The sequence below is a fragment of the Dicentrarchus labrax genome, unplaced genomic scaffold, assembly GCF_905237075.1.
Source record: "Dicentrarchus labrax unplaced genomic scaffold, dlabrax2021, whole genome shotgun sequence".
In the NCBI taxonomy this organism is placed as follows: domain Eukaryota; kingdom Metazoa; phylum Chordata; class Actinopteri; family Moronidae; genus Dicentrarchus; species Dicentrarchus labrax.
In genome coordinates, this window is record NW_026136774.1 from 29,345 (window position 1) to 51,201 (window position 21,857).

The window sequence follows — 21,857 nt, forward strand, 5'->3', positions numbered from 1 at the left end:
TAGCATATTGTCAAGAAAGTTGAGATCCCTGATCCGCTAAAACCACTTCGGCACTAAGATTATAATAACCAAAAGCTGTATAATGCTTGAAGTTGGTTCTATATTATGTATAAGGATTGAAGTTGATTCTATATTACAAAATGAAATATGTAACAATGAAAGGGAAACAAGATTATATGATCGTAACTACTTATTTGATTAATGAGTATGAATGCATAACAGTAGGTTAAACATGTTGAAATATTGAGTAACTTGATGAGGCACATCTTACAACATAACCAAACAGGAAGTTGAATGGCACAAACAGGATGCATCGGGTGAGGAGCAAAAGGGGAAGTTGTACGACGAACAGGACACACACTGGGAGACAAGGGGGATAAAAGACGCTACACAGAGAGGATCGTGGTTAGTCCTAGGCCGGCTCTCGGGTTCAGCGCACTCTGATCGATCGACCACATCAGATCGCCCTTTTGTTCACCCTGCCAGCAGAGACTGAACTGGTCAGAGACTTTGTGGACTTTGGATAAAGTTGGGAGTTTCAACAGCAATCAACAGTACGGCAGGCAAGCGAGGACTGTATTGGCCGTACACCCCTTCCCTCTCGCTCTTCAAACTAGACATTTAACCTTTCAGCTACAGCCTTCTCATCCGGGTTTGAAATTTAGATTACAAGAGAATAAGAGAGACAATAAGAGGAAAGCTGCCATGAACGGACGTGGCTAGTGTAATATTTGACTCTAGGGCTATTCAGTCAGGTGCTGCACTAGAGTGAGCAGGGTAGGCGTCTGGATGAAGGCAGTTAGAAGTTAGGCGTGTCTCCTCGCCACCAGCTTAAACAGTCCTCTGCTGAGACCTGGCAGGGTAATACCCACAGGCTAGAAGATCGGACCCTTTGAACGGAGAGCTGGTCCAGTACCACCTATACGGGGGTAACTCGGGATCTAACAATATGCAGCAGTGCAGCGGTAAGAGACTTCCTGTGTTATAAGAGAAAAGTTCCATGTTGCAACAATCCTCTGATACTTCAGTCACAGCTCCTGAACGCAGTTAAGTCAACTATTAGAGGGCAGCCCTACTTAATTCACCCTTCACCCTTCACCCACGAGTGCAGTGTTTCTTAGTTTTTGTTTTTGAGGTCTACTAGTTAATCTAATATTTGGAAAATCCATACAGGGTAATAGGATTACATAACTTGAGAATCAATTCCTTAAATGTGGATTTCAATTAAATTTTTGTTTTACTTGTGTAGTGCCAGCACTAGTTATCTCAGGCCACAGTGACTTGAAATCCAGTCAAAAAAGTGTTAAATAAAAAATGGGCAAGACACAAGTTGTGTAGAGGAAGCTTCAAATGATGACCAACGGGGATAGTATGTAGTTCAAATTGAATATTTTACTGATCAATGTGCTGCAGTAATACAGAGAAAATGGGCTAAACAAACAAAATGGGCTTTTTCATCTTTCGTCTGGCATTCATGTCAACTAGGGGTGTAACGATTCGTTTTAACAACGATTTGATTCGTATCACGATTCGTGGTTGTCAATACGATTCAAGGACGATATTGGTTAATTTAGAACGATACGATCCGAAACGATTCAGTGACTTGAAATCGATTCAGTAACTTTTTAGCCAAAAATTCAACCAGTGTGACTGAAATAAATACCTGGATACTGGACAGTGCAGCTGAAGTTTCCTAGATTCTTGTCGTTCCTTGTAAGGGAATCATATCTTTGCAGATAAACTTGGCAATTGTTGCTGTGAGGTTTTTCGTCCGAGCTGAGTTTTGGCCTAGTCTCTGACTAAACATGCAGGCGAGGCCTGAGGCTTCTGCAGAGGTGCCTGGACGGTCGGTGTTGTGTGAAATCCCATGGCGCCTTAGTAGGTGGTTGGAGAGATTTGTCGTGTTGCCGTTGTACTTTACTTGACCTTTTCATATCCTACAAACAGCGAGCGACTTATTTAGAACATCTCTGTCTTTGCAAAAGCCAAAGTGTTTCCACACACTGGACCGCAATGGTGGCTTGAAAATTTCTCGCTCGTCTGCTTCTCCTCTGCCATCCGCCATGCTATGTTTTGTTGTCTTCTTAAATTTGCGCTGCTGCTAGGGTGGCCATTTCTTTCACATCAAAAAGGAGGACACTTTGCATACACAGGGACACGCAAGCAGATATTTGTTTGGTATGATCCGGTTTTAAATTTTAATGTTTTTCCACCAGATTACATAAGGTGCATACACATACCACATAGCTAATAATAAGTATAAAAGATACAGCTCATGACAACGTGCCCTTCCAATTCAGATTACATAAGTCTAATAAACATCAAAGAGAAACTGTTCTTATCTGAATAGATTAAAAAAAATAAAAATACAGCACCTGTTTCAGATGTATAGTCTTTGCCTAGGCAGTCACAGATGGACTCAGATACTCATCTGTGACTGTGAGTCCTCAAGGTTGCTTCACAGAGGCAGGTCAGAAGCTGGACAGAGGCTAGTTGAGGCAGGACAGAGGCAGGACAGAGGCTGGTTGAGGCCACAGAAGGCTACTTTTTGTCACAAACCCGTGTTCTTTTGCCCATTACGGGTTAAAGGAGGTCTTTCGCTTTGGCATTTTCAGAATTTCAGAACAAAGTTTCATCCTTACAGACATCCTTTTCATCATGAAAGAGTCCATCTGTCTCTGGAAACAGTTCTGCTATCTATCTGCTAAGTATCTCACACTGATTTCAATTCTGTCTGGGAGTCCTTTTGACAGCTGTTTCCCTCTTCTGTACAGTGTGTAAGTTGTCAATGCTCTCTGCTTCATCAGTTGATGACAGATAGCTAGCTTTGGATGAGGTTCTCGATGCTTTGGCCTCTGGTGGGTAAATCAGCAGGGTTGTTTTTGCCACCTCTGCACACCACTGAGCCCATTTTTCAGTCAAGTCTGGGTGTAACTGCTCATCCCAATCGTTTTTCCACAGATCTTGAAACAGGCACTTTAGTCTTATGGTAAATGGAGTGAGGAAACCGAAGGGGTCGAATATTGAAGCTGAAGCTGTCTGTGGCACATATCTCTTTGTGTTTTCTTTGCCTTTAAAATGTCTAGCAGTCCTCTGATCTCCATACTAACCAGCAGTGTTCTCTAGTACATCCTCACAAATACCTTGCTACAGGTAATCTTATAGGAGATCATTGTACTTTGTGTACAAGATTGCATCTGTTTTTAGTCTTTTTTGGAGGCTTTCAAACCCTTTTGCCACTTTACAGTTGTCTGGGAGATCAGGTCAGGTCACCATGGTAACTCAACTTGGCAGTCGACATCCTTGTATGTTACAGTCTGTTCAAAGTGTTGAAGAGCCTCTTAGGGGCTATCTTGGTTGACACGCCTATTCAACATTGCATGGAAGTCAGGGACAGGTCCGAAGGATTGGCGGACTGGGGTGGTGGTTCCCCTATTTAAAAAGGGAAAGTTTACTCTAAGGTGCTGAAAAGGAGGGTCCGGTTGATTGTCGAACCTTTGATCAAAGAGGAACAGTGCGGGTTCTGTCCTGGTCATGGAACAACAGACCAAGTCTTCACTCTTGCAGGTGTACCCATCCAGTCTACATGTGCTTTGTGGATCTGGAGAAGGCAGATGACCGGGTTCCCCAGGATATCCTGTGGGAAGTGCTACAGGAGTATGGGGTGAGGGGGTCACTTCTCAGGGCCATCCAATCGCTGTATTTCCAAAGCGAGCGTTGTGTCCGGATTCTTGGTAGTAAGTCGGACTCATTTCCAGCGGATGTTGGCCTCCGCCAGGGCTGCGCTTTGTCACCAGTCCTGTTTGTGACTTTCATGGACAGGATATCGAGGCGTAGCCATGGGGGGAGGGGTTGCAGTTTGGTGTGCTGAGGATTGCATCGTTGCTTTTTGCGGATAATGTGGTCCTGATGGCATCATCGGCCTGTGACCTTCAGCATTCGCAGCGGAGTGTCAAGCAGCTGGGATGAGGATCAGCAGGAGGATCTCAGCAGGAAACCGGTGGATTGTCCTTCTTCGGGTCTTGGTTAGGGAGTGAGTCCTTACCCCAAGTGAAGGAGTTCAAGTACCTCTGGGTTTTGTTCAAGAGCGAGGGTAGAATGGAGCAGGAGATTGGCCAGAGAATTGGGGCAGCAGGGGCGGTATTGCGGTCCCTTTATCTCACGAAAAGAGAATTGAGCCGAAAGGGTAAGCTCTTGATCTACCGGTCGATCTTTGTTCCTACCCTCACCTACGGTCATGATGGGTCATGACCGAAAGAACAAGATTGTGGATACAAGCTGCCGAAATGGGTTTCCTCAGGAGAGTGGCCGGCATCTCCCTTAGGAATAGGGTGAGAAGCTCAGTCATCCGAGAGGGACTTAGAGTAGAGCCGCTTCTCCTTTGCCACGTGAGAGATTATATCTCAACACTGGCCTGGGAACGCCTCGGGATCCCCCAGTCAGAGTTGGCCAATGTGGCCAGGGAAAGGGAAGTTTGGGGACTTGCTCCCCCCGCGACCCGATCCTGGATAAACGGATGAAGATGACATGAGATGAGATATATATATAAACACGAGATATGGAATGATTTATAGCATATGTATAATAGATACTTGAATATACAAAATATACATACAATAAGTAATATCTTATGAATATAAATATGTAAATAGAAATGTGAAAAAAGATAATAATATTGTATAAATATGCTATATAATATCAACATGGTTTATATTAACACATATGATATGAAGTATATGTTCCAGTATTGTGGAGTGGAGTGTTAGGGTGCAGAAGGTGACAGGTAGATTTGCCCCCTGATTTGTTGCTTGTAGCTACATTTTCATTTCTGATCTGTGACTGGTCATATTTTGGTTAGGAGTAGTAGATGTGTATTCCAGGGGAGGGAACTATGATCCATGATGCAGGATCTTTTTCAGCTGTCAGTTGCCATAAGTATTCAACACTATACTTCTGACTAAAAAGATAGTTTGCCAAAGCTTATACACTGATAAAAAACATTTATTCAATGTTTTTGTTGTGAACACTTCCATAATTATACAAGATATCTGTCAGTTAACAAATGTAAAATGCTTTTTTTTTTACTGTTGTCACTATTTTTTTTATAATTTTAGAAATGTATTAACACTATTAAACTTGAATTCAACAGTTTCATCTATTAAATGAACAGCAAATTTCTGTAATTTGCAAATGTATTTTAATCTTTTTATGTGAAAAACTGGAAATGTATTTTAAATAAGCAATAATTTTATGATTATTTACATTTACAGATTTTTATGCTATTTTACATTAGACATGTAAATTCACAGGCTATCTTTACAATTGTATTAATATTTCCAGGTATTTAAAAGATACAGGGAAAAAAATCTGTCAAATAAAGGGGAATCTCTGTCAACTCAGTTTTTTTTGACAGCATATCCAGAAATCTAGAAAAACACAATTCAATTTTGTGCAGTGCAAGTGTATTTGAATAGTACATTACACAGGCAATTCAAAGTGCTTTCCACAATGCACAAGATAATTTTAAAGGAAATTAAAGAGCTAAGAACTGAGATATAAATAAAATAAAATTTATATAAAGATTTATAGACTTTATCCTGTGACACACTGGAAACCAGTGCAGAGACCTGAGAACTGGTGTGATGTGTTCACTGTTTTTGGTTTTTGTTAGGACTCTAGGCGCAGCTGAATGAATTGTCTGAAGATTTTTTGTCCTAACCTGCTGGAAGTGGAAGGTCCTGCCAAGATATGAATCCCATGATATATGCAATGTTTTTAAGATGGTAGAATAAAGATTTTGAAATTTGACACATCTGTCTAAGTTAAGTCCAAGATTATTTCAGAGAATGAGTCAAGATGAGAGATCTCAGTTTTGTCTACATTTAGCTGGAGAAAGTTAAGACTTATTCAGGCACAACCCAATCATTTATTAGTTCAGTTCACAGAGACTCTACAGGAGTGTAGTAGCTTTGTGCTAGAGCAAGTTACATTTTGGTTTTATCGTTTTTAGGAGCACTGGATCCAAAGGTGTGTAGATGCAAGGTCTTTTGCCTTACCACTGGGAACCTCAGCGCTTTCACTACATTTTCAAGAATGAAGCTTATTTGCCTCCATCTAACAGACAGCATAAGATTTTTCTCCCTGCTAGGCCCACTGTCCAGGCTTTTACTGTGCTGGATACAGACGACACAACAGCTTCTGTACCGCCACTGTCAGTGTCCGTCTTAGCTTCACTTTGATCATAAACTGACTGGTGATGTCTGTGGCTACACAAGAAACACAAAACAGAATTTTGCTTTGTGTTTGAGGCCTAAGCACACATAGCATAATCAATCATCATAACTTTTCGACCGTGTTGCGGCCATGAAAAATGCAATCATTTCTATACATAATAAGAGTCTGAGCAGTTTTCATGAACAGGGAAATAAGCTATAGAGACCAAAAGAGTTTTTTGTACCAGGCTGTAAACGTGTGGCCTTATGGAAACTGACTCACTGCTGGAGACAGCTTCTAGTGGACGTTAGCAGAACTGCAGTTTTCTGACTTTTGTGTTTGCTTCATATGACGCCACAGAGGTTCCTTCTTGTGCGGAATGACAAGAGAGCCAAAGAGAGCACATAACAGAGTCTCAGTTGGCTCCCAAACATCTGGCTGCCACCTACTGACCCTTTTGGGTATTGCACCAAAATAACAAAACTGAATAAACATCCTTCAAAACTTACCAACAACAAAAGCTGGAATACAAGATAAAATAAAAATATCTGGGGGAAAATTCACAAGCTACCCAGCAATATATCAAATAATTAAAATTAGATTCACCTTTATCAGCTGCAACATTAATGTGATGAACACGTACTTTTACTTAAGTAAATTTGCTACTTCGACTGCATTAAGAGATGTGAGTATCCACTGATGTCTTTGTTATTTTTTTCAAACAGATCCTTCAGAGCTGAGGATTGTGCTCGTTGGCAGGGGAAAAAATCGGATTACTTCAGTGAGGAAGATTCTCCTCGGGAGCTCAGAGGAAAATGAGAAATGTTCCTCTGGGACAAAAAAGTGTCAGAGGAAAGAAGTAAAGATCGGACAACAAAATGTTGTCATTGTTGAAACTGATCTGTGCAATTTGGAAAGAGTGAGTCTGGAGGAGGAGAAAGAGGAGGTGTTGTCCCATGCTGCTCCTGGTCCTCATGTCTTCCTCTTTGTGCTTTCCTGTAAAGACAGATTTACAACCCCGGAACAGAAAGCAGTGGAAATGTTTAAGGAGACTTTCAGCAAAAACGTTACACTTTACACGATGGTTCTGTTCACCGGTGGAGAGGAACTGGAGGGAACCATAGAAGAGTTTGTTGGAGAAAGTGATCTCACAAACTTTGTTGATGACTGTAAAGGAAACTGCCATGTCATTAAGAACAATGATGAGAGTCCATCTCAACGCACTGAGCTTCTGCAGCACATCAACAATATGGTTCAGAAAAATGGAGAAAAGTTCTACACCAAGGAAAAGGAAGAGCCTGAGAAAGAGGGAAAAGGTTGGGGAGTTAGGAGGAAAGTCGCATTCTGTGTTAGTGCCTCTGCTCTAGGTGGAGCCACTCTTGGAGGAACAGTATTTTCTATGTTGAAGGTCCCATTTGCAGCTGCAATAGGTGTTCCAGTTGGAGCAGTAGCTGGAGGTCTGCTAGGAGGTGCAGGGATACTTGCAGTAGCACACATTAAGGTTAAGTTGCATCAGCATCATCATCGATCCCAATACCAATCTCTGTGATCAGATATTAGCATGCTAACTTTAGCTACACAGTTATAAACAGTTACACGTGGCAGGTAGAAGGTGTAAATATTTAATAACTAAGGGGCCGTCCGCACGAATATGTTTTTTTCGAATCCAGATAAATACTTTATCATATAGGCCTTGCGTCCAGACGGATACAGCGTTTTCGGGGTGTGAAAACGTTATTCCGGATTGCCCGGAGTCGTCTAGACGGCAAAAACTGATTTTTTTCCGAAACGATGAGTATTAGCCCCGCCTCTCTAGCCTTTAACCTCAGCCGCCGCCGCTAGACGCATCATAACAACAACAACGATGGCGGACTACTACTACTTGTTTGTAAACAGCGCATGCTCCATGGCTTCTTTTGCGGTTTTAGTGTATTGGTGTGGCGGGGTCACAGCGCCATATACAGGCATATGTACTACAGTGTTTTGGAACGTTTCAGTGAATCAGTGTGGACGCAGATATTTCTGGTGTATACGGAGATTTTTTTCGAAACAACGTAAAAACTAGTGTGTCAGCTGGAACCTGCTTTAATGTAGTGATGATAAAAATAAACTTTGTAGGTTAGACACTGACGTTAGCACAAGGCTAGGTTTGACTGTGTCCTGATTTATGACAAATATATATTTAGTTCTTTAATACAAAAAGCACAGGCTACAGTTCAGTAACCTTTTTTTTTTTACTGTAAATAACATATATTCAATTCTTTATTTACCCTAAAAACAGAAAAAGGAATTTGTAGTGTTTTTATGCCCCTGAGTAGTGTTTGCAAGTCTTCCTGTCACACAGTAGGTATAACCTCAACCAATCAGAGGGTAGAGCAGTAGCCTCTATGTAGCCTGAGTAGTAAATCCAGGGGCCAAAGCTGTGAACATATAGCTGGCTGCTGCTTGTAATCAGAATGAGCACAGTAATGACTGACAGTGACCTAGATGAGAATCAACAGTAGTTGTGTGATGGACAACTACTGAAAAATGAGCTGGAACTTACTGTTGCAGATTAGTCCTGTGACCACCAGAGGGCAGAATCTCATTAAACAACCGCAGTGGAGCAGTCATCCTCAACTAGAATGTGAAGACACAAGTGTTTCTATTTAGTTCAAATAACATTAATATAAAATCAGATATAAACCCCTTTCTTTGTAAATTTGCTTTTGTTGAAGAAATCCTAAAAAGGCCCAAATGAAATGTCTGCATGGTTTGCATGTTGGATGTAATTTGTGGAAAATATTATCCCAATAAAGAACACAAACAATTTCTTATTTTAAATAAACCTCAGGTCCTTTTCTTCATTCATAATCTCATGTGCAATCTAAGTTTAACATTTAGTGAAAGAGATGAACCCTCTTGTTTTCAAGGGAGGATACAGTACATAAAACAACTAAACAACACAGATACACTCAAACATACACAGACAACAACTGGCCCAGGTCTAGCCACTCCCACACACACTGACCATACACATACAGTAAATGTACCCATCCCATACAAATCTATATAGACATGAGGTAAAATTAGCAGGTTGTTTGAAGCTCAGTCAAAATGGATGACTTATTGAATGAATAGATAATGAATTAGATAATAGATCAAACTGAACTGAGCAGGTTGTTCCAATCAGATAGAGCTTTAAATTGTATTTAAACAAAGAGAAAGGGAAGCTCAGTGTATCTTAAACTACAGGATGTCCTATATGGAATTAAAAGTTGTTTCAAGTAAGAAAGAAAGTTAAAGAAAATATATTTAGAAATAAATTGCAACCAGTGAAAATGTCTTAAGGATTTTGGTGTTAACCAATTTAACTACTCACACATAAGACAGTGATAGGTTCTATAAGGACACCCCAGAGACTATTAAAAACTACATTAAGTGGAACAAGATTCCACTTAATGTAGTTTTTGGTATTCTGAGACAACATCTGCATAATTCAGAAACTGTGAAATAATTATTTCCCTGACCTGTAGGGTGAAACAGTTAATGGAGCAATATCACCTTCTCAGGCAGCAATTGTTTGGATTTAATATCTATCTATAAAGCAAGAAATCTCTGTCTGTCTCTGTGTGTGTGTGTGTGTGTGTGTGCCTCAAATATCTCTGCAGATCAGGATCAGACTGACCTGAGAGCTGTGTGGTTTAAGGGTGTGCAACGTCGGCTTTGTTTGGATTACAAAGATACCGTTAATAAATTATTTCATAAATTATTTCCGAATTCCTAGCATTGTCAACGATAGCCACCATAGCCACGTGCGCACCAGAGCCAATCACTGCAGAGCGCGTGTTGAAGGTGTTTCCCAGTTGTCTCCCCCTGTCAATCTAAACCCGCAGACACTTTATAATCATATGGATGCTGTTATAATGTGTACTGATTGAGATCCTGACCCACCAAACATCCTGGAAAGTGACCAAGTTACGTTTTTCACTCTAAATGACACAATTATTACACAATAATCACCAGCAGTAAACTGACTCCCTCACTCGCAGGACAGAGAATGTTTGATTGTTTTTTCTCCGGTGACAGAAGCTGTTTTTTGTGACGGAAGAGTCGGTAGGACAGACAGGAGGACAGACAGGAGGACAGACGCTGCTCCACGTACAGCTGTGGTATTTTTTTTCCTCATGTAAGTTTCCAAAGACAGTTCCAGTTACTACGTTACTGTTGTTTGGTCCTGTAACGTTGCTTTGTGGGATATTTCTCTGTATTAAGTTGAGTGAGAGACCTGTGCAGTTATCACACTGTCTGACCGACACGCCCTCGCTCTGCACCGTTGGCTTATCCGTTCACACTATTTTGGTAGTTTCAAAACAATTTTTTGATGGGGAAACCCTTACTGCCATTGCTCTCTCTCTCTCTCTCTCTCTCTCTCTCTCTCTCTCTCTCTCTCTCTCTCTCTCTCCTATATTACAGGGCTAAATAATATGTCCTGCCCAGTTTATTTACTAGGCTATGCTACAAGTTAGTCTGTTTATGCTGCCAGGTTTCATCCCATTTCAGATGTTGTTAACTTTGTTCTTTCAGAATTTATATGCGCTGACCATGAGGTGTGGTACTTTCACATTAGTGGAATGGGGTTCAACTCCCTACAGTGTCCTTGCTAAAAACCAAATTATATGAAAACACAATAGTTATCAATCTACACATTTCACAACAAACCTAAATGTCCCTGACGTCCCACCTTCAAACACAACCTCATTTGGCCATCCATGAAAAAGTTACTTAACCTCCCACTTTTCTATAGCAATACATACTTCCTATGGGCACTGCACTAGTTTGGATTAAAACGAAGTTGACTATCAGGCCAGAGACCCAAATATTTCAATTCCTCCACTTTCTTAAGTGGTGTCCAATCTGCAAAATTATTCAACCTATTATTGATTGAAAGCAAAAAGTCTGATCTAGTGCCAAACAACACACTATAGGATTGTTAAGAGAAGGGTTAGGGGTTTTACCTTCATTTGACAAGACAGCTTGAGATTGACAGGAAAAGGGTGACTGATAAACTGCAGGATGAAGTGTTCCTTTAAAATTCTCCTTCATCTTAAGCTAAATAAACTATTTTAAAATGCTCTTGGATTAGCTGGAAAATGCATCGTCACAAAGCTGAAAACAGGCTGTGGTCCTCACAGGACAGCCAAGATACAGTTCAGTCATTTTAATGTATACTTAAATTTTAGAGAACTTAATACTTCAACTCCACTACATTTATTTCACTGCTGTAGTTATTTACTCATTCTATTGTGGTTTCTATAATAGTTTTTCATGTCATTGTCAGTTTGATACACCTTCACCTTTTTCCAAAGAAAGGGTTGGTTTTTTTTACCAGACACGCCTCTACCTTTTTCCAAAGAAAGGGTTGGTTTTTTTTACCAGACACGCCTCTACCTTTTTCCAAAGAAAGGGTTGTTTTTTTTTCCAAAGAAATTCATGAAGCCTGCCAAAACCAAACTTAGAGGCAGGTTACAGGTGGCAAACTATGAGTCCATAAACGGATTCATTCTGTTATTTTCATTATTCTTACATGGAAATAACAATATTGACCTACCAAAGTCCAAATTCCAGTATCAGTCAGGCAGTGGTGGAAAGTAAGAATATTTATTCAAGTACTTAAATACTGTTTTAAAGGTCTTGAATTTTACTTGAACATGCTACTTACATTTTAGTGTAATTAATACTACTACTCCACTACATGTATTTCACTGCTGCAGGTAGTTACTTTGATTTCTGATTCCTCAGAATGTGGTGGTAAACTCATCACCTTGTTACAGGTCTGTACCCAGTGAGCAAAACATCTAGGACCTTCCAGGATCACAACCTGGGTGCAGAACCTGGTCAGCTAGCTCCTGGAAATCCTTGAGAACCTTTCCCATGGCTTTGTGACCAACAGGTCTGAAAAAAGTTGTCGTCTATATGGATTTCTTTGTTTACACCATCATTCACGTACATGTGTTAGCACTTTGCACTAGTGACTGTAAAAGTTCCAGCGGTAAAAGCAGGTGCTCACGGCTGGTTAGATCTGACTAAGACAAGAAGCAGTGGTTGCGTGGATAGGAGCCAACCACATAAGGTCTCCGCAAAAAAATAAAATCAATCAGTCAAAATGCCATCGAGGAAAAAGAAAAGAAGATTGGCAGAGATGTCACTACAGTTGAACTCAATGCAACCTCTCTAAGCAAAAACACCAATTGTACCATTTTCATTGAAATGAGTTGATTTGTTTCTGATTAAATGCTGCTGCAACCCGTCTTTAAAACTGGTACATTAGTGTAACATCCAAAGTCATTCAAATAAAGCAGACACTAGAAGGTCTTAGATATCTGGATTACAATGTTTTTACACTCCATGTCTATCGGATTCAAAGTAAGGGTTTGCCCCCTGGGTACCGGATATAAGTCATTCTATATCACTGCCAAAATTGATTTCTTAGAACCGGCATAACTGAGTTTTCACATAATTTACCAGTGAAGAGTGAAGACTCCTCTTGTCAGTGAAAGATTAATTGGAACAATGAAGTTGTTATTTTAAAGTTTTATTATATAAGATATACAACTCAAAAGGATATGACACCTGAACACAAACAATAACAACAATATTCACAGTTCCTTCACACTAAACACACATCCAGTTTATCAGTTATTGTTATGCATTGGATATAATATCTATAAAATAGGTCACCTAATCAGGGGTTTTTAGTTTATTCAATAATAGAAAAGAGGTGGTCCTTTAATGAAAAGGTTTGGGAACCACTGTCTTAGACTTCATGGTGCACCATCTGTGAAACCAAAACAAACCAAAATCAAACTCAGAAATTGTCTCATAGTTTGACTCCTGTAACTTTGCCTCTAGTACTCACAGATGGAAATAACAATATCCAGAAGGCTCTGTTCCTTTTAGTGTACTTCATACTTTTACTCTCTACATTTATTTTGCAGCTGTAGTTGTTATACTTTGATTTTACATACAAAACAATCTGTTCATCAAAATATGGCCTCACAGAATTTTCCCTTCCATTTATGCAGCAAGGTCAGCACATCCATACAGGACCACTAAGTGATGTTAACATGCTTTACTTATAAGACCAGTGTAAAACTAAAAAATACACAAACATCAGCACTCAAGTATAACTTAAATCACTTCATTATTACATTAACATGGATATACACAAGGTAAGTATTACAGTAACTAAACCCCCAAACCTATTTTACAGAGCTTTTGAATTCTACATATTTTGCTATATAAATGCATAGTGACCGCCCTATATAAATTAATGGATTTGTTTAATCAAAAAATCAAAATCTCCCATTAACAAGCACAGAGCATCAGGGGAAAGGCACTGGAGTTTTTGAGTCACTCTATAGATGGTGTGGCATTTTGGGCGTTCGCTTTTGAGTATATGTACACTACTGGGGACAGAGACAGATTTCCCTGAGGCCTCTGGGTTGCTGTCTAGTCTGATAGGTGCCCCCGAAGCTGCTGATTGTGAGATCTGAGTCCGTGTCTGAAGACATGATGTCTCACTAAAAGCCATGATGGAGGCCTCTCTGTATTTGTGTGGATGGATTGTGTTTGCCTGCAGCTTGTCGGTCTTGTTCCTGTGCGACTGAACATTTGCAAGAATCATTAAGGGAAGCGAAATGCGCCACAATGTCAGACCGTTTAGTCTGAGATGGACTCCTGTTCCTGTGCCTCTTGCCTAGCAATCTACGTGTTTAAATCTTGAATCCCTCTGCATTAGGTTGGAAGCTCTGGGCATGATAGACCCATAAAGTCCATAGCATAAGCATTGTTACGTGCATAGATTTGTGTGTGTGTGTGTGTGTGTGTGTGTGTGTGTGTGTGTGTGTGTGTCTCTCTCTCTCTCTCTCTCTCTCCTCCCCAGTCCTGCAGGTGAGAGGTGGAAGATTGGCTGCCAGCCTGTGAAAAGAGCCGTGGATTGGCTCACACGCCGGCCAATCAGAGAAGGAGGGACCTTTGAAAAGCCTCTCTCTTGTTTTGCTCTCTCTCTCTCTCTCTCTCTCTCTCTCTCTCTCTCTCTCTGACTTTGCTTTGTTGGGCAGGAAGGTTTGTGGTGGGGACCAGGGACTGAGGTAAGACTGGGGTACCCTCTACATCTACACACGTAGAAAGGAATTGTTATCACACCAGGTTATGGGTTGTTGCCACTGTTGTACTTTTTGTAGGAGAGACAGTCAGGCCTTTTGTTTCCCTTTTCTTTTCACACAGATAAGGTTGAGCTCGGCCCTTCATGATTGTACTTTGTTTTATTTGGCACAAACCCCCACAGGTCCCTCTTCCCCCCACATTTTTCAAACCTACATTTGTTATTTACCTTTTCACTTAAATATAGTAAATAAATCCTTTTTCTTTGACTGCCTCCCGTCTTCCCTGAGTTCTTCTTTATTGGTTGTCAGTGTTAATGTTTCTACTTATAAATGGAAACGTAACAAGCATGAAAAGCATTTCCATGATGCCTAAAAAAGTCAGAGACAGTCAGTCTAGTGTGCGCACAAAACAAGGCAGCTTAGTTACCCCTCATAGAAGAACTAGAGTAGTAATGTCATGTAGCTGTCTCAGCCATACTGTGTACAGTGGAATGCTTCAGATGTCTCAGACTCACTCTGGACAATAAACAGAGCTTTGAAGAACACACCAGTGACATTCACCAACTTCTGTTGCTGCTCTATAAAAGTAGATTCCAATCCATTGTCCTCAACGATTATTTCATTATTTAAATCTATAATCTCTATATGTGAACAGCGGTAATGATTCTGAATGTGTCAGAAACTGTCCAGGTAAAGACAGCAAACAGGACCGCTAACTAGCTAATAGCAGCTAGTACAGTTAGCATATGCAGCACTGCAGTGGTAACAGACTTCCTGGGTTAGAAGAGAAAACGTCTGTGTTGTAACAATACCCTGATTCTTTGGTCCTGACAAGGCTGTTTTTGTTTTTCGGCGACTATCTGACTAATGAAAATGATGTTGACTGAGACTCTTCACAGTCGACTATTAGGGGGCAGCCCTAATATAAAGTGGAAGTAACAAAGTTGTATCTTCATCAAGTGATTTTTACTGGGAAGAATTACATCTGTACTCTGTGTGTTGTAACACACCACATACACATTAAGATGGAGAAGATGCATGTTTTCCACTATAATGTGATCACGCCTCAACTATTTGTGGTTTCCGAAAAGAATCGATCCAACGTTGGTATTGATATTGATCGATACCAGTGTAATGGGATCGATACTTTAGTTTCTGTTCTGTTCGCACTGCAGCGGAGGCTGTCTGTCTGTCTCTGTGTAAGTGCCGCTGTTCTCCTGTCACAAGGAGTGTGGTACAATACAGGAGTGCCGTAAGTATCGGCGCTATTTTTATATTCAGATTATTGAATTAAATTATTGAATTGTTACCAATATTTTTCTTTCTTTTCGGTTGTCAAAGATAATTGAATGTTGTTTAAAATAAAACATAATACATGATACCATTATTGTACTTATTTGGAATCAAAGTGTGGCCATGAAGAACTCCAGTTGAAGCTAAACTTTTCTAAACGACATCGTATTGGGTGAGGCCGCGTATTCGTGTGGACAGGCTCTATCAGGGGCTTTGGATTTCAACCAAAAGTTCAAAAACCAGTCAACGTCAACGTGGGTATGAATGATTTCCTGTGGCGGTCCTTATTACATTGAAGTTGAAGTAGCCTCCAACTGAAAACAGTCTGCTGTCTGACAAGTAGTTCATGTAGTGGATGTGGTGTATTATCCAGAATTTGTTTCTTCAAAACTCTTCTCAATAGTAATTTCTATGGAGTCCAGTGTGTTTCCAAGCACAGAGCCAGCTTTTATAAATTGCACTGAGCACAACAGGCTGATAAAACACTGTTAACATTCTAATGCACACATTAAAGGATCTAAGCTTTCTCAAAAAGTACAGTCTGCTTAGTCCCTTGTAGACAGCCTAAGTGTTACAGTTAACAGTTGCTGAGATGGCTTTGTATTAATTCAGTATTGGTAGTGGATGCACAGGAAATATGCTTTTGCTTACAAATGTGGGGACTTGGGTGTATGACTGCAGATTGCCTTTGCGTATACAGTGGGTACAGTATTCAAATCCCTTTAATTTTTCACTCTTTGTTTCATTGAAGCCATTTGCTAAAATCAAAAAAGTTCATTTTATTTCTCATTAATGTACACTCAGCACCCCATCTTGACAGAAAAAAAAAACAGAAATGTAGAAATTTTTGCAAATTTATTAAAAAAGAAAAACTGAAATATCACATGGTCATAAGTATTCAGACCCTTTGCTGTGACACTCATATTTAACTCACATGCTGTCCATTTCTTCTGATCCTCCTTGAGGTGGTTCTGCTCCTTCATTGGAGTCCAGCTGTGTTTAATTAAACTGATTGGACTTGATTAGGAAAGGCACACACCTGTCTATATAAGACCTTACAGCTCACAGTGCATGTCAGAGCAAATGAGAATCATGAGGTCGAAGGAACTGCCCAAGGAGCTCAGAGACAGAATTGTGGCAAGGCACAGATCTGACCAAGCTTGCAGGGACAGGACGACTGGTTGCAATTGAAGGAAAGATGAATGCGGCCAAGTACAGAGATATCCTGGAAGAAAACCTCTTCCAGAGTGCTCAGGACCTCAGACTGGGCCGAAGGTTCACCTTCCAACAAGACAATGACCCTAAGCACATAGCTAAAATAACAAAGGAAATCGCTGCTATAGGCCTAGACTATCGGGGGATTTCCCATGGTGCACTCTCTTCCTCTCTCTTTCTGCATTCATTCATGTTCCATTAATGCATGTTACTAACTTCACTTCTTCCCCGGAGTTCTTGTGCTTTCTCGTCTCGCAGGTTCTTGTCGATCCTGGTGGAGCCTCCTGCCATGGTCCTGCTAGATTGCCGTTGCCAATACTGTTGTTGCTATAGGTCGGTCTCTCTCTCTCTCTCTCTCTCTCTCTCTCTCTCTCTCTCTCTCTTCCCCCCCCAACTGGTCGAGACAGACGACCACCCACCTAGAGCCGAAGGATCTGTCCTAGGTTTCTGCCTTTTAACAGGCAGTTTTTCCTTGCCCTTGTCGCCAAGTGCTTGCTCATGGTGGTACTGTTGGGTCTCTGTAATTAATGTTAAAGAGTTCGGTCTAGACCTCTATTTGAAAAGTGTCCTGAGATAACTTCTGTTATGAATTGGCGCTATACAAATAAAATTGAATTGAAAGGAGTGGCTTCAGAACAACTCTGTGACCATTCTTGACTGGCCCAGCCAGAGCCCTGACCTAAACCCAATTGAGCATCTCTGGAGAGACCTTAAAAATGGCTGTCCACCAACGTTCACCATCCAACCTGACAGAACTGGAGAGGATCTGCAAGGAAGAATGGCAGAGGATCCCCAAATCCAGGTGTGAAACACTTGTTGCATCATTCCCAAGAAGACTCATGGCTGTACTAGCTCAAAAGGGTGCTTCTACTCAATACTGAGCAAAGGGTCTGAATACTTATGACCATGTGATATTTCAGTTTTTCTTTTTTAATAAATTTGCAAAAATTTCTACGTTTGTTTTTTTTTCTGTCAAGATTGGGTGCGGAGTGTACATTAATGAGAAATAAAATGAACTTTTTTGCAAATGGCTGCAATGAAACAAAGAGTGAAATTTAAAGGGGTCTGAATACTTTCCCTACCCACTGTATCTAAATCACTTTTTCTGCTTGTGCAGAAGGGCTCGTGAAATTCGACTCTGCAGCCACTGAAGAGTACATCATGGTCTACGTGTCCAAGCACCTCAAGCACGCACCGCAAAGATGTGGAGGTGGAGGATTCACTACACCCTGATGAGCCAAGCCTATAGGACAAGAGTTCAATTCAATTATTGTGTTCAATATTATTATTTTTGAATAAAGATGGAAATGGTGGTATTGAATTGTGATTTATTTGTAGGCTATGTGTATGCTAGGGGTGTCACGATTCTCCAAATCCTTGATTCGATTTAATTTGCGATTTGAAAGTCACTATTCGATTCTCGATCTTTTTTAATATTAGGCCTACTATTAATGGATTTTGGCCTTTTCCTATTCTATTTTGGGCGGCTTTTATTTTGAAACCGCTTTTTATTTTGAATCTTCCAACCGCGAGGTTGTAAACAGAATAAACATTAAACACAGACGTGAACATAGTGAAATGAAACAACACGGACTACAGTTATAGAAGTAGTATATAAAAACGATGTCTAAAATTAGTCTAAATTTGATGTTGAAAAGACATCCACAAACGACCACATTTGGACTATAAATAGCCCTTACACGGAGCTCCCAAAGACGTCAACATTAGACAGCGTTAGACGTCGAAAATAAGACGTCGCCTGGTGTTACAATACAACCCCTTAAGTGGACCGAAATTGGACGTCCAAAAATTACATAGAAAAGACGTCACTCCAACGTGACATTGCGCAGTGGGTAGACCCATTTCTAACCTTCCCTTCCTCTCTAAAATTCTCGAAAAAGTAGTTTGACTTTTTACAAAGCAACAGCTTATTTGAGGATTTCAAGTCCTATTTATCAGCTCGGTCTCGGTTTCTACATGTTAACAATGAATCCTCCATGCACACTAAAGTTAGTCATGGAGTTCCACAAGGTTCTGTACTTGGACCAATACTATTTATTTTATATATGCTTACCTTAGGCAACATTATTAGAAATCACTTCATTAACTTTCACTGTTATGCAGATGATACCCAGTTATATCTATCGATCAAACCTGATGAAATTAATTAGCTAATTACAAGCATGTCTTAAGGACATAAAAACCTGGTTGTCCTACAATTTTCTGAAAACTGAAGTTCTTGTACTTGGTCATAAACACCTCAGAAACGTATCGTCTAAAGATATAGTTAGTCTAGATGGTATTACCTTGGCCTCCAGCACCATTGTCAGGAATCTTTTAGTTATGTTTGATCAGGACCTGTCATTTAATTCCCACATAAAGCAAACCTCTAGGACTGCCTTCTTTCATTTACATAATATTACAAAAATTAGACACATCCTGTCACAGACGGATGCAGAAAAACTAATCCATGCATTTGTTACTTTTAGGCTGGATTACTGCAACTCTTTATTATCACGTAGTGCCGACAGGAACTAAGAAAAGAGATGATATTTCTTGTGTATTGACTTGTGGTTCGTACAGTCTCCAAAAGTAGAACAGATTCACAGCTTTCAGCTACCAAGCTCCTCTCCTGTGGAACCAGCTTCCAGTTTGGGTTCGGGAGGCAGACACCCTCACCACATTTAAGAGCAGGCATAAGACATTCCTCTTTGATAAAGCTTAAAGTTAGGGCTGGATCAGGTGAGTCCTGAACCATAACTTAGTTGCTATAGGCCTAGACTGCTGGGGGACTTCCCATGATGCACTGAGCTCCTCTCATTCTCTCATTCTCTCATTCTCTCCCTCTCTTTCTGCACATATTCATGTCCCATTAATGCATGTTAACGTCTCACAGGTTCTCATGGATCCTGATGGTGCCTGCTGCCAATATTACTGATATTCTCTTTATTATTATTATGATTATTATTATTATTATGATTAAAGCTACTATGATTATTGTTCATCGTCCCCCATTCTTGTGGTTGTTGTTGTCATCATCTTTTTCATGTTTATCATCATGATCATCATTATCAGTCATTTCTATTAGTATAGTTACTTCTTACTACTGTTGCTGCTGTGCACCTTTCTCTCTGTCCTTCTCTTTTTACCTCTCTACAACCCTCTTCCTCTCCCTCACTTTCTCTCTGTCTCCCTGTCTCCCTGTCTCGCTCTCTCTAACCCAAACTGGTAGAGGCAGACGGCCACCCACCCACCTAGAGCCGGGGTCTGTCCGAGGTTTCTGCCTCTTAAAAGGACATTTTTCCTTCCCACTGTTGCCAAGGTCTTGCTCATGGTGGTACTGTTGGGTCTCTGTAAATAATGTTATAAAGAGTTCGGTCTAGACCTGCTCTATTTGAAAAGTGTCTTGAGATAACTTTTGTTATGAGTTGGTGCTATACAAATAACATTTTATTGAACTGAATTGAACTAAATCAGGTGCCATCAGGCTTGTGGGCACAAAACAAGTATGATGTAGGTCGAATTAAAAGGGCAGAGCCTGTTGTGATAACACCAAATTCTCATACAGACCATTAATATCATTTAAAAGAGAAAGCAATTGAAGGCATCTCACTGGTTTTTGAGTGATTTTTCCGTTTGAAAAATCTCCAGTTCGATCAACAATTTTTTCTGTCAAATAGTTCAGAGATACTGGCCAGCCAGAGAAGAGGAGATTTGTTCAGTATTTTCAAGCTGTAAATGCTGCAATCCATGCACCAAATTTTCCAAATACACACAATCCTCTCTTTCAATCTGACAGTAAATGGTTTTCTGTTGATTTGGCTAATGTATTTCTTCAGCATCCCGGTTGAACGTGCCAGTCAGTATTGGTTTCAATCAATCAATCAATCAATTCAATTTATTGTCCTCAAAGGGGGAAATTCATGTTCACTGCACCTGCAGGCAACACCATACACTCAACAAAGAAACAAGCTATCCACAATTAACAAATCTACAGAACAAAACAAAACAAAAACAATTGCATTGTCCTTTGCCTTCAAAGGACAGCCCCAGTGGTTCCTGTATTATACATAACAATTGTTAATGGGAAATTCCTTGCTGTAAAAGACGTCCATTGAACGCCTGAAGATGAAAAAGCAATTGCTGACTTAAAGCTAGCTCTCCAGACTCAACAACAACACTGGACCTGTCAGACTGTAACAAGTCATTCACACAGACTGTTGACAGATGAGCGGTACGTGACCTCAGTTCTGATACAGTACCAACTGGTTCCACACACTGTGTCAATGATTTTGCTTAAACGAAAAACTTCAAATCAACACCAAATTGGCTCCGGTACAACACTGTTCTGCTTGATATGCACCCTTTGGGGTCTAAGGGCATTTTCTCGATTTTTACAAATCTTTTCACCTTTAAAGACACTTGCATAACATGATACCCATGTGTTTTATATCAAAATATGCAGAAATCTCATCTGTCCTAGAGCACTATGTAAAGAGATAATTTGTCCCTTAAACTGAAAAATTTAAGCCAGATTTGTGAAATTCTTCAAATACACACAAGTATTTACAAAGCCAAATAATTTACAAAATTCAGGGACATTAGGACAATGGATAAATGCACAAACAAACAAAAAAAGGAGGCAGGAAGAAAAACAAAAAAGCAAAACCAAGTGTGTGTGAGGGGGTGTGGGTACAAGTCCTGATGGGGAATGTTGGGCATGCATGTTTTGTCAGTTTGAGTTATAATGGGGGTTGATAAAATCAGAGTGGTAGAGAACCAGATGTTATGGAATGTAATCAGATTGTCTCTTAAGATTGATGTGAGCTTTTTTAGGTTTGCGTAGTCTGATAATGAATTAAGCCAGTGGTTTATTTATAGTTTATTTCTTTTTAACACACAGGTCCAAAGTGCTTCACAAACAACAAATATACATATGGGTATAACCATACCCAATCAAACATACATAGGGAACATGTAAATATAAAC

General features: G+C 40.2%; 1 protein-coding gene and 1 long non-coding RNA gene across 2 annotated transcripts in view; both read left to right on the forward strand.

Moving 5' to 3' along the window:
• The first annotated feature begins 345 nt into the window (after positions 1 to 345).
• LOC127359795 (uncharacterized) overlaps positions 346 to 21,857 on the forward strand; it is a 39,437-nt gene continuing 17,925 nt past the window's right edge. Inside the window, exons 1-2 of the mRNA XM_051393937.1 lie at positions 346 to 965; positions 6,939 to 7,580. Coding sequence (XP_051249897.1) covers positions 950 to 965; positions 6,939 to 7,580 — 658 coding nt within the window. The 5' untranslated portion in view covers positions 346 to 949. The remainder of the gene's footprint in view (positions 966 to 6,938; positions 7,581 to 21,857) is intronic.
• Positions 17,261 to 18,184, forward strand: LOC127359797 (uncharacterized). Its single transcript, XR_007882853.1, has 2 exons — positions 17,261 to 17,670; positions 17,986 to 18,184. It is a non-coding gene; the product is annotated as an uncharacterized LOC127359797 (long non-coding RNA).